General features: G+C 48.2%; 2 protein-coding genes across 5 annotated transcripts in view; one reads left to right on the top strand and one right to left on the bottom strand.

The window, feature by feature from the left end:
* The first annotated feature begins 51 nt into the window (after nucleotides 1-51).
* On the top strand, nucleotides 52-9,397 carry LOC123622376 (respirasome Complex Assembly Factor 1). 2 transcript variants are annotated; one of them, XM_045528647.1, is made up of 4 exons: nucleotides 52-374; nucleotides 1,786-1,889; nucleotides 7,050-7,179; nucleotides 8,853-9,397. In XM_045528647.1, the coding sequence occupies exons 1-4, from the start codon at nucleotides 261-263 to the stop codon at nucleotides 8,892-8,894; spliced, it is 390 nt and encodes a 129-aa protein (XP_045384603.1). In that variant the 5' UTR covers nucleotides 52-260; the 3' UTR covers nucleotides 8,895-9,397. The 2 variants fall into 2 exon arrangements, with proteins under 2 accessions (XP_045384603.1, XP_045384604.1); XM_045528648.1 differs by lacking the exon at nucleotides 7,050-7,179 and having other exon boundaries at nucleotides 82-374.
* Nucleotides 9,370-11,257, bottom strand: part of SLA2 (Src like adaptor 2) — a 24,608-nt gene continuing 22,720 nt past the window's right edge. The window contains exons 7-8 of one of the 3 annotated variants that reach the window (XM_045528643.1): nucleotides 10,769-10,901; nucleotides 9,370-10,472 (exon numbers count right to left, since the gene is read on the bottom strand). In XM_045528643.1, the coding sequence (XP_045384599.1) occupies nucleotides 10,283-10,472; nucleotides 10,769-10,901 (323 nt within the window). In that variant the 3' untranslated portion in view covers nucleotides 9,370-10,282. Of the gene's footprint in view, nucleotides 10,902-11,257 lie in introns of all 3 variants that reach the window. The other 2 variants (XM_045528645.1, XM_045528644.1) reach the window with 2 other exon arrangements.

Here is an 11,257-nt window from a genome sequence, read left to right as displayed (position 1 = left end):
GCGGCCGCCGTGTCGCGGGGCCGGCTGCGCGGTCGCCGATTGGCTGCGCGGACAAGCCGTTGCGCGGCCCCTCCCTGCGCGGCGCCTGCTGGGCGGAGCGCAGAGTCGGGCAGCCTGGCGGAGTGAGGGGAGCCGCGGCGCGTCGTGGTGCCCGACCGCTGAGCCTGCCTCCGCCTCTCGGTGACCCGCGACCCCGGACCCCGACGCCCTTTGGCTCAGCCCGCGCGCCCCAAGCCCGGCCCGGGCGGCGCGACGGGAGGATGAGCGGCGGGCGGCGGAAGGAGGAGCCGCCTCAGCCGCAGCTGGCCAACGGGGCCCTCAAAGTCTCCGTCTGGAGCAAGGTGCTGCGGAGCGACGCGGCCTGGGAGGACAAGGTGGGTGCGCTGGGGCCCAGCGAGGGCGCAGGTTCGAGGAGCCGGCCGGGGCTGGGCGGACCGGCCTGGGCCTACCCCCGGCCCCGTCCGGGTGCGATCGAGCGGGGAGGTGGGCCGGGTGGCCTGGGGGTGTCGGGGCGAACCCGGAGGGCACGGGCCCGACTGCCGGGCCGGGCGCTTCCCGCGGAGCGGTGGAAGGAAGAAGCCGCCCGGTCTCGCGGGAGCGGCGAGGAGCGGGCACAGGAGTTGTCGTCTGCGGGCAGGGCGTGTGCCCGAACGGCGTGACTGAGCTGAATTCGATTCGGCCTCCGCCTTTTCTTTCTAGTAGGATCTTGAGTAAGTTACTTCTTCGATTTAATTAACACAGTCGTTAGCACAAACGGTAACGGTAACAGACTTCTGCTGAGTACTTTCTGTAGGTCAGGTGCTCTCCATGCATAATCTCACTTAATTCTCGGAACAGCTCTGAGAATTAGGTGCATTACAGCGTTTTGCGTGTAGTGAGGCTCGCTAATGGTGAGCTGATACAGCTTGATTGTTGAATGAAAAAAAACCGAATACTAACGGGTGTGACAATCAAGAGGGAAGACTCAGACCACCTTCTGGGTGAGTGTATATGTGAGAGATAGAAAAAAATGTCACCAAATGTGTGTGAGAAATAGTCGGGGCTTCAGGATGTTCTTAATGGTCACATTCAGAGGATCTAAGTGTGGACATTCCCCAACTCTGCTCTGTGGTCTGGAAGGGACCATCACAAACCGCTTGAGTCCAGGTAGCTTGAAAAGAATATTTGCAATCTTGTCTTTGTTTTTCTGGGCTGCTGAAGTGGGTTTTCTTTCCTGGTGTTCCTGTAAGGGGGGATGGGAGGCACTTCCTCAAGGTGCCCTTGTCCTGCCCCCAGCCCTGCCCAGCTCTTGCAAAACCTGCAGTCTCTTTCTGAACCGCTGTGTCATTTCTTTCTTCCTTTGTATAAGGACCGGTTTCTGGAATCTAGGGCAGATCAAAAACCTGAGTCTTCTGTGTCCTCCTGTGAAACTGAGATATGCTGGCACCTGTCTCCAGCACTTTTGTTCTAATCTTTATCTGTGGCCAGTAGGACTATTACTGTCACAAACATTTCATTACAAGATATTTCATATATACAGCTTCTAAAAAAAAAAAGGTAAATGATTTCTCTAAAATTTTGATCTAGAGCAGACTCTGGAAGTGATCACTTAAGATGTCTAAATATATCATTTTCTACCACATTTTAGTATAACAGGTGATGCAAGAACCACATACTATTTCTTTTAAGGGAAAAATTCCCTGGAAGAAGTGTTTAGCAGAAAGCTTTTCTGACCCACCTCACCTCCCCCATACTGTGGTACCCACCCCAGATAATACATGCATTATCTATCTGTCTTTTCTACAGGATGAATTTTTAGATGTGATCTACTGGTTCAGACAGATCATTGCTGTGGTCCTGGGTGTCATTTGGGGAGTTTTGCCATTACGAGGTTTCTTGGGAATAGCAGGGTAAGTCTTGAGTGTCTTGCATTTTCATGGTATCATCTGTTTCCCTTATTTTGAACTCCTAGGCTGGAGTGATCCTCCTGCTTCAGCCTCCCAAGTACTTGGTACCATAAGTGCCATTTCTTTTTAAATGTAGGTTTTGTTTTCTTTTTGTGGAAAAGGCCATTGCTACTTTGGAGGGGTGCGTGTGTGTGATGACTAAAGCAAAAAGTGGCTCCATAATGGCACTGCTGGGTCTGGTGTGGCACTCCCGAGTTCAACAGGCCCTGGAGCATCTCAGGTCAGATAGGTTACCTTCCTGAAGGCTGGGCTAGTCCATTCATTTATGTGTCTGAAGCAAGCTTTTGCAAGAGGCTATCACATTATTTGTTGGTGGCATGCACTCTAGTTCTGGCGTGACTTTTATACCTATGGAAGTTAGGGAAATGGAGGATCTTCTGTACTTGACCATCTCCTTTGTGACTGGCACTGTGCTCAATGCACTGTATCTTGGCTTTGTCAGAAGTTATTTCAGGTCTCTACGTTTTTTTTTAAGAGGCAGGGTCTCGCTGCCTCAGCCTCCTGAGTAGTTGGGAACACAGGTGTGCACCACCTTGCCCAGCTCAGGTCCCTACATTTTAAAAGCAGCACAAAAGTAGGAGGTTGGGCCCTCCACATTTTGTTGTGCTCCTGTGGCCAGTGGTAGCATACTTGATGCCAGCCTCTGGTCATGGTCATGGCTCAGTTTAACAAGACACTGAAGGTGAGTCCACATGTCCAGTAGATTGAATTAAAAGATGTGTGGGAGTTGCTTTAAGATAGGAAACATGGGTGAGCTGTTGTGGAAACAGGAGGGCCTGGCCTTTTTTTCTGTATTTTTTTTTAATTGCTATATCATAGTTTTACATATTTTGGGGGTACATGTGATATTTTAGTACATGTATACAATGCATAATGATCAAGTCATGGTAACTGAGATATCTATACCTCAAAACATTTATCTTCCTGGCCTTTTATTTTATTTATTTATTTATTGTTTGTTTGTTTGTTTGTTTAGAGACAAGGTCTCGGTCTGTTTCCCAGGTTGGAGTGCAGTGGCGTGATCATAGCTCGCTATAACCTCAAGCTTGTATGCTCAAGTGATCCTCCCACCTCTGCCTCTCAAGTAGCTAGGACTACAAGCACTCACCACCACACCCAGCTAATTTTTAAATTTTTTGTAGAGACAGGATCTAGCTGTGTTGCCCAGGCTAGTCTTGAACTCCTGGCCTTAAGCTATCTATCTGATCCTCCCACCTTGGCCTCCTGAAGTGCTGGAATTACAGGTGTGAGCCACCTCACCTGGCCCATTTCTGTTTTCACATAGGGAGTACAAACTATCACCCTTTCCCCATGTAAAACCACATTGATTGTTTTAGGTGTCATCATATTTCTTATTATTCCCTTACTCTAGGGTAAAAGGGGTGAAGTATATTTCAAACATTTGAGTTACCCACTTCCTCAGAAGATAACCTAAAAGAAATTGTATGGTCCCCTCTTCTAATTAAAAAACGCTTTTGATTTATGATACTGAGCAAGATGTTTGTACAAGGGAACTGTTAAGAGTTCATTATACTCTGTGTGTCTGAGTGCAGTGGACTGTAATCCCAGCAGCACTTTGGGAGGCCAAGGCAGGAGGATTACTTGAGGCCAGGAGTTTGAGATCAGCCTGGGTGAAATAGTGATACCCCATCTCTACAAAAGATTAAAAAATTACCTTGGCATGGTGGCGCATGCCTGCAGTCCCATCAGTTTAGGAGCCTGAGGCAGGGGGATCGCTTAAGCCCAGAAGTTCGAGTCTGCAGTGAGCCACTGCACTCCAGCCTGTGTGACAGAATAAGACCCTGCTCTGCCTGACCTTAACAGAGTGGACACTGGAAGACGGAGGATAAAGAGACATGGGACCTGGGGTTCATAGATGTCTTCCCATATTGAAGGTGGTATAGAAATAGATTTTTAAATGAATGCTGGTCAACCTGTTTGAGCTGTCTGTGAGAGAAAAAAAGACAGGAGAATGCCAGAGAGGGACGAGGGCAACCTAAAGGCAAGAGGCTGTTTCTCATCGTGCAAGACCACTTGTCGAGGAAAGGAATGATGCTAGTTCAGAGTCCCTGTACCTATCTGGTGTTGTGGGATTCTTAAGAGATTTCTTAGAAGACACTCAATCTGGGAATAATATAGGAAGGACTAGAGCTAGCTCATCTTTCCTACTGCGTCCAAACAGACTTTTTAAAGACTTTATTTAAAAACTCTAGATTCAAGTTCTAGCTCTGCCACTTTCAAGCTACATAATTTTGGGCATATCTGAGTGTCCTCATCGGTAAAATGGGGGCAGTCTAAGTGTGGTTGATAATTAGAATTAAATGAGATAATGCAAGTAAATAGCAAAATGTAGTGTTTGGCACAATGTAGGTATTTCGTAAATGGTTGACTGTAAACAGTGGTAAAATGTGACTGTTAAGAAAACAGGAAATGGGATGTTTGGGAGCGAGCGCACCTTGGAGTGGCTTACCCACAGTGCATAGTACCGTGTTTTCAGGACGGCCTGTTTTCTGGGATTCAGTCCCACACTGTCCTGCCAGAGCCAGTTTCTCTCCAAACAAATCCCTTCCCTCCTTCTGGTTGGCATCTTTTCCCCTGCTCTTGGAAAGGGCCAAGGACATTGATTTTACCACACATGTCCCCTCTCCATCTGTCTGACCCAGCTGCTTGGGCTTAGGGCAGGACTGCTCTGGTGCTCGTTTCTGGTGACCTCCTCTCTCCTTAACTGCCCTGTGTCTCGACCCCAACTTGCTTCTCCTCATTTCTTTCTGTTGTGGCCACCAGTTAGGGCCTGTTAAGGTAAAACCATTTCCTGAGGTCTTGTTATTTATAATGTGCCTGAGGTATGGTGACGGGTCCTGCTGTCTGCTGAGGTTTTCCATTAACAGAGACAGACAGTGTCCACCCCCTCCTGCCTCTTGGTCCCTCTCATAGAGCTTGACACATGATTAGTAGGTGCTCAGTGAATGTGTGTTAAAATTTTTTTAAGACCATAATAAAGTCCATTGACTCTAGAAAACAGGGTCGTACATTACTGTTAGCTTGTAGTCTTCCAGCCCTGAAGGCAGGTTGTTAAAGATTCATTATCTTGGTAAAATTCTGACTGGAGTCGTTAGGATAGAAAATTTTAAAACCGATTTGAAAGTTAGTCTTTTTCATGTTCTTATCCTACCCCTAATCCAGTACATTAATTTGTCTACACATTTGCTTGTAACTCTCTTGCTTATTTACAAAATGTAAATCATGCCCCTCCTTAAAACTCAGTTTAAACACTTCTAGTTCTTTCCTGGCCCTTCCCCCTTGACCACCAAATATTGGACTTAACACTTTTGTTTCTGTGACTTCACTTCCTGCTTGGTGTGTAAGCCCTGGAAGGCAGGGCCTGTGTCAGCCCTTTTCCCTCCCTGTCTTCTTCGCTCCTGAGTCTTGACTCTCCATCCCTAGCTCATTATTTGAGCCTCAGAGTGACATTTCCTGCTCCCATCAGTAGCCTCCATCTAGAGCCACTAGGTCTGCCTGTCCAAAATGAAACTCCTGTCAGAGGGAGGTAGCCAGATTTGACTGGGTCCTAAGATTTCTGGCAGAAGATAAGGATGTGGCCACAACATGGCCAAGCTCAGGACTGTATTGCCTTCTTCCTGACTTCCTGCTTCTGTTCCTACAACCATTGTATTCCCAGGCCCTTAGGCTTGAAGACTTTGGGGCTTCTTACCCCCTCCCCCACCATTCAGCTACTTTCCTGGTCCTTGTCCTAAAACATGAGTACAGGTCTAAACCAGTCTCACAGCCCATTTCCCCCACATGTGAGAAAGCCCATGGTCTCACTACTCACGAACTAGACTTCTGAAGGATGCGCACCCCACCCCATCCCCACCTTGCTCAGACAGCCTCGGGGTCTCCCCCAACCTTTAGTGTGCCGATTTATACTCACACCACTGCACCAGCCCACACTTCACACGTTGGGAGCCTTCAGAAGGGATGTGGCCTGAGACACACAGTCCCCCACTAGGTTAGATGCAACAACTGGAAAGATCACAAAGTCTTGATCACTCTGTGAAAACAAGAGATCAGGCAAGCAGGGTGGTATGTTCCTGCTCACTGCATTTCAAGTCTTGCATCAGCTAAATACATTGTAGGGGTCAGAGACCTTCCTAGGGGTGCTCACAAACTGCTGGCTTCAATTCCGCTCCCATTGCTGGTCTTAGACCCCTAAGTGATGCTGACCCAGGGGCAGGAACTATCATGTTTGCCTCTGTGTCAAGTGCAGGAATGGACAGTGGACATCCAGAAATGGTCTGCCGTTGGGAGTTGCTTGCTCAGTTAGGCTGTGAAGCAACAGCTTAACATGTGTTTGTTATGTGTCCCATGGCCACCTTCCAGCTGGAGCTACCTGGAGGCCCGTGTCAGGTATTGGTCCTGTTTGGGGGATGGCTCAACAGCCATTTTCTTTCTTTCTTCAAGGGAGTTTGGAGAACTTCTATATGCTCTTAAATTGTTTTATTTTTAGGTTTTGCTGGGTGACTGAAAAGCGTTGCTCCTTCTTTAAATCTCTAGCTCAGGAAATTAGCCAGGCATGGTGGCACACGCCTGTAGTCCCAGCTACTGGGGAGGCTAAGGTGGGGAGGTGGGAGGATTGCTTGAGCCCAGGAGTTGGAGGCTGCAATGAGCTATGATCAGGCCACTGCACTCTAGCCTGGGCGACAGAGCAAGACCCTGTCTCTAAAAAAAATCTCTAGCTCAGCTAAGTGGGCAATTCCATTGAGGGCCTAGGCATTTTTGTATATTATTTCACTTGCCCCGTAATACTCTTCAGCCTCCCCATTTTACAGGTGAGGGAACTGAAACCCATGTCAGGAGACTTGTACAAGATCTTAAAACCTGTATCTGATCAAATTTATGTTTGGGGGAAAAAAAAAACAACTCATGTTTGAACCCAAGTAACTTCTCTCTCTCCAGGTCACCCCCTGCCTGGTGGGGCAGACACATATGCAAACAGTTAACTGTAGCACACAGTGAGTGCCCTAATAGAGCTGAACAGTGATGGTGGGAGTTGAGTCCTCTAAGCTTACAGTGTGTGTTTGGTGCTTGTCCTCCTCACTCCAGATTCTGCCTAATCAACGCAGGAGTCCTGTACCTCTACTTTAGCAACTACCTACAAATCGATGAAGAAGAATATGGCGGCACATGGGAGCTCACAAAAGAGGGGTTTATGACCTCCTTTGCCTTGTTCATGGTATGTGTAGCTGATAGTTTTACAGTAGGCACTATTCATTTCATGAGGTGTCAATCACTTGAGGGGAGCCCACTGATTGAGTCCAACTATGTGATTGGGGTGCCATTTTTCAAAAAGCATGGCCTCTTTTGAGCCATGTCATCCCAAAAGATGTATAATATACTGTATAATCTCCCCATAATGAGTAAATCCAGGGCCCATTGTCAGCTTCTACATCTGATTCTTAACCCTAGCTACATAGTAGAAATTGGGTAACATTGAAAAATACATTTATAGCATTATTCATAATAGCTAAAAAGTACAAACTGAAATGGCCAATCACCTGATGAGTATTATATATCCATGCAGTAGAATGTTACTTGGCCATAAAAAGGAAGTATTGATACATGCTGCAACATAGATGAACCTTGAAAACCTTATGCTAAGTGGAAGAATCCAAAGGCCACATGTGTTATGATCCCACATGTAAAATGTCCACAATAGGCAGATCCGTACAGACAAAAAGTAGATGAGTGGTTGCCAGTGGCTGGGTGGAGGGGGAAATGGAAAGTAAGTGATAAAGGGAATAGGCTTTCTTTTGGAGTAATGTTTTGGAATCAGTGGTGATGTTTGCACAACTCTGTGAACATATGGAAAATCTCTGAATTGTACACTTTAAAAATGGTGAAGCTGGGTGAAGTGGCACATGCCTGTAATCCCAGCTACTCAGGAGGCTGAGATGGGAGGATTGCTTGAACCCAGGAGTTCGAGACCAGCCTGGGCAACATAGAGTGAGACCCCATCTGTAAATTTTTAAAAAGGACAACTTTATAAAATATGAATTACATTTCAGGTTTTTGGTTTTTTTAAAAAATTATACTTATGACCCTATATGTCCAGAGCCTGGCCCAAACCTGTAAAATAGGCCAGGCACAGTGGCTCGTGCCTGTAATCCTAGCATTCTGGGAAGCCGAGGCAGGAAGATCGTTTGGGGTCAGGAATTCAATCAAGACCAGCCTGAGGAAGAGTGAGGCCCCATCTCTACTAAAAATAGAAATATTAGCCAGTCGTGGTGGCATGTGCCTGTAGTTCCAGCTACTCGGGAGGCTGAGGCAGGAGGATCACTTGAGCCCAGGAGTTTGAGGTTGCTGTGAGTTAGGCTGATGCCATGGCACTCTAGCCTCTGTCTCAAAAAAAAAAAAACCTGTAAAATAAAAATCTTTTGAGATGGTGGCTGGGCATCCATCCATCTGTATATGTGTATGTATATATAAAGATCTCAGGAGATGGCAGTTAGTAGTCAAGTTTGATAACCTCTGCTTTCATATGGAGCTGACAAGGTGTAATGGTATTTTCACATTTGTAATCCTAACAGCTGCTAGCAGTACAGAATGCTTTGCGTGTATTATTATCCCCCTATCTATACCTCTACCCTCTGGGGCTAGGGTTGCTGTTTGGTAGGAGGAGGGGCTTGTCAGGGGGCTCCCTTTGGGAGCACAGGTGGTTGATCCTGGGCTCCGGTGGAGACAGCTTGATTTCAGCAAAATAATTGAGGCCCCCAGGCAGATTGTGCATTGGATAGCCCCCAGCGAGCACCCTGTGTACACATTCTCATCTGGCATCATTTTTGTCTTGTGGCATTGGGGCCTATATTAACCCAGGTGACCTATGAACATTGCTTGTCTCCTCACTAGGTCATTTGGATCATCTTTTACACGGCCATCCACTATGACTGATGGTGTACAGATCCCACCTGCTCCCTGTCGAGTCCAAAGGACCCTCTCAATTACAGCACAGAAGCATGATTGTTGGGGCACCCCAGCCCCTTGGAACCTGAGAGACCCGTGTTTCCTGGACCGTGAATCAGTGTGTTGGGCATCAGTGTTTCTGCAGGGATTGTGACCTGAAACTTTTTAAAGAACCATCACCTTTAGGGGAAGCATTTCTGAATCTGTCTATCACCCACCATTTCTTCTTGGATACCATCATGTAACAGCCATTCGCCAAGTGGAGCTGTCATTTAATTTGATGCACCTCTGGATTCGGATGAAACATTAAATTGTCTTCCCCGATTCTCCATCAAGTGTACAGTTTTTAAACCATCAGTGGCATTTCAAGTCTTCTGAAACAGTATGGCTGTATGTGCATGGTCCATAGCACAGTACAAGCAGCACCTAATAACAGTTTCCATTGTAGAATGTTTTCAGATACTTGAATAAATCAGATCTTTAATTGAGAACCTGTTGATGGTACCTGGTAAAACCCTTCCCAGCCCACCCCCCCCTGCAGCTTGAGAACGCAGTGGAAGCACTACAGGTGCTCTTTTGTCCTCTGCCTGCTCCCTTAGCAGCTCCAGCCAGCCCTCTTTCTCCTCGTGGGCAGCGGGGAATTCAAGGGGTGGAGTTGGTGTAGGCCGTGGCCTTGGCCTTGGCATTGTGGAGAGAAGGCTTACCACCTTCTGGTGCCCCTGGCCAGCACTGAGAAAGGTGAGTGGCTTCACTGCAGTGTGCTAGGCTTAGGAGATGTCATTTTGCATTTGGCCACAAGGTGGCAAGGCCAGCGTGGCTGGGAAAGCTTGGCCAGGTTTGAATGATGAGCCACAATATGAAGTAGAGATCTCAGAGCTGTGGCTGTCCAGAGAAGGGGCTTGATGGGGGACATTTGAAGACCTGGACCATCAGAGGTCCTTCTCTTTGCTCTGGGGGTCAGGTAGAGGTTGGACAACCCAGGATCTGCTGTTGTGGTAAGCCATCTGTCCCCTCTGCTTTCCTTCTAGGCCACAGTCCTACCTGCTAAGGTGTGGTCTCTACCTTGTGGATGGGGCTGGTCAACAGGGGGGATTGTAGAATGGGACTCAACAGGCAGGGGATGAAGACAGTGCTGGGAGCCCCAAACTCAGGGACTGACCAGGTTAGACCCCAGAGGAAGTTTAGTCTTTCTGGAGCCCTGGTCCTGCTCTCAACCGTCTGCACGCAGACTAGAGGTTGCAGGTGGTTTCATGGCACTGGAAGGAGGTAAGTGACTTCTTAGGGCCAAGAGAGGAAAGAGCAGAGGGTATAGGTGGGATACTAGATGCACCTGTGTGTACCAGTCCTCCCTCTGCACAGCCTTGCCTCTGGGATGCTTAGTCGGGTTGAGCTGAGTTGGGGTTCCAAGTGCTGCAGGCTTGGTTTCGCTTTCGGCCTGTGCTTTGGGCCTTGACATCGTCAAAAGACGTATCAGTCAGGCTAATGTAGGAGCTGAGGGATTCCCGAAGACCCTCACTGAGAAGAGATGCCTCCCCTGTGGCAGACGCTTCAGAAAACAGGAAGGAGCTGTGGACAGGGGAACAGAGCTGGGTCAAGGAGCCTCTTCCTCCTCCCTGTGCTTCCCACACAGTGCGCTATTCTCAGAACCTGTCTCCAAGTTGATCCTGCTGAAAAACTCAGGTTTTTTCAGATCAACCCCCCTGACCATCACCTGCTGAGCTTGGGCTGGGCTACGGCCTCCAGTCTGCTTTCTGGCTCCCAGGCGTCCCTGAGCAGGCCAGGCCCATTCTGGGTTGTGAGTTCCCAGGGGTGGGTCCTTCTTACTCTTGGCTTCACCTTGATGTTTGCAGGAGTCTCCTTACCTGTCCAGCTCTTTCCAGTTGAGTGGTGTTGTCTGCACGGTCACAGGTAGGGGTATGTCCTTGCCAGGGAGTGGGCCAGCACTCTGCAGGACACAGGGCTCCTTGAGGAGGCAGCAGATGTCATCCGCCAGCTCTGAGGAAGAGACCTAGACCCTCACATGGCTGACTCCAGCCCTGCTTCTCCCCAACAACCCCCACCCTGACAGCTTTCCACACCTGGCAGGTGGGGGGAATGGTCACCAAAGAGTGACAGGACATGAGACCCAAGATGTTAGTTTCATGGAGGCTGAGATGCAGTCAAAGGTCATTCTGGGCTAAGTTTTGGGAGACTTAATTCAGTGTGTAATTTCAGGTAAGTTAATGGACCTCTTTGAGCCCTAGTTTCTGGTTACGAAAGTGCTTTGGGAAGAAGAAAGCTAAGGAATGCTCAGTCTGTACTTGTAACACTCAGTATTTACTTCTGCAGGGAGTGGCCATGCAGAAAACGTC

This window comes from Lemur catta, chromosome 17, assembly GCF_020740605.2.
Source record: "Lemur catta isolate mLemCat1 chromosome 17, mLemCat1.pri, whole genome shotgun sequence".
Classification (NCBI taxonomy): domain Eukaryota; kingdom Metazoa; phylum Chordata; class Mammalia; order Primates; family Lemuridae; genus Lemur; species Lemur catta.
Note: the sequence above shows the minus strand (reverse complement) of the source record. Positions and strands in the feature narration are given on the sequence as shown.

Coding starts and splice junctions, on each gene's coding strand:
- LOC123622376 (XM_045528648.1), top strand. CDS start 261: ATGAGCGGCGGGCGGCGGAAGGAGGAGCCGCCTCAGCCGCAGCTGGCC. Junction 375..1,785: donor ACGCGGCCTGGGAGGACAAG/GTGGGTGCGCTG, acceptor TCTTTTCTACAG/GATGAATTTTTAGATGTGAT. Junction 1,890..8,852: donor GGTTTCTTGGGAATAGCAGG/GTAAGTCTTGAG, acceptor TCTCCTCACTAG/GTCATTTGGATCATCTTTTA.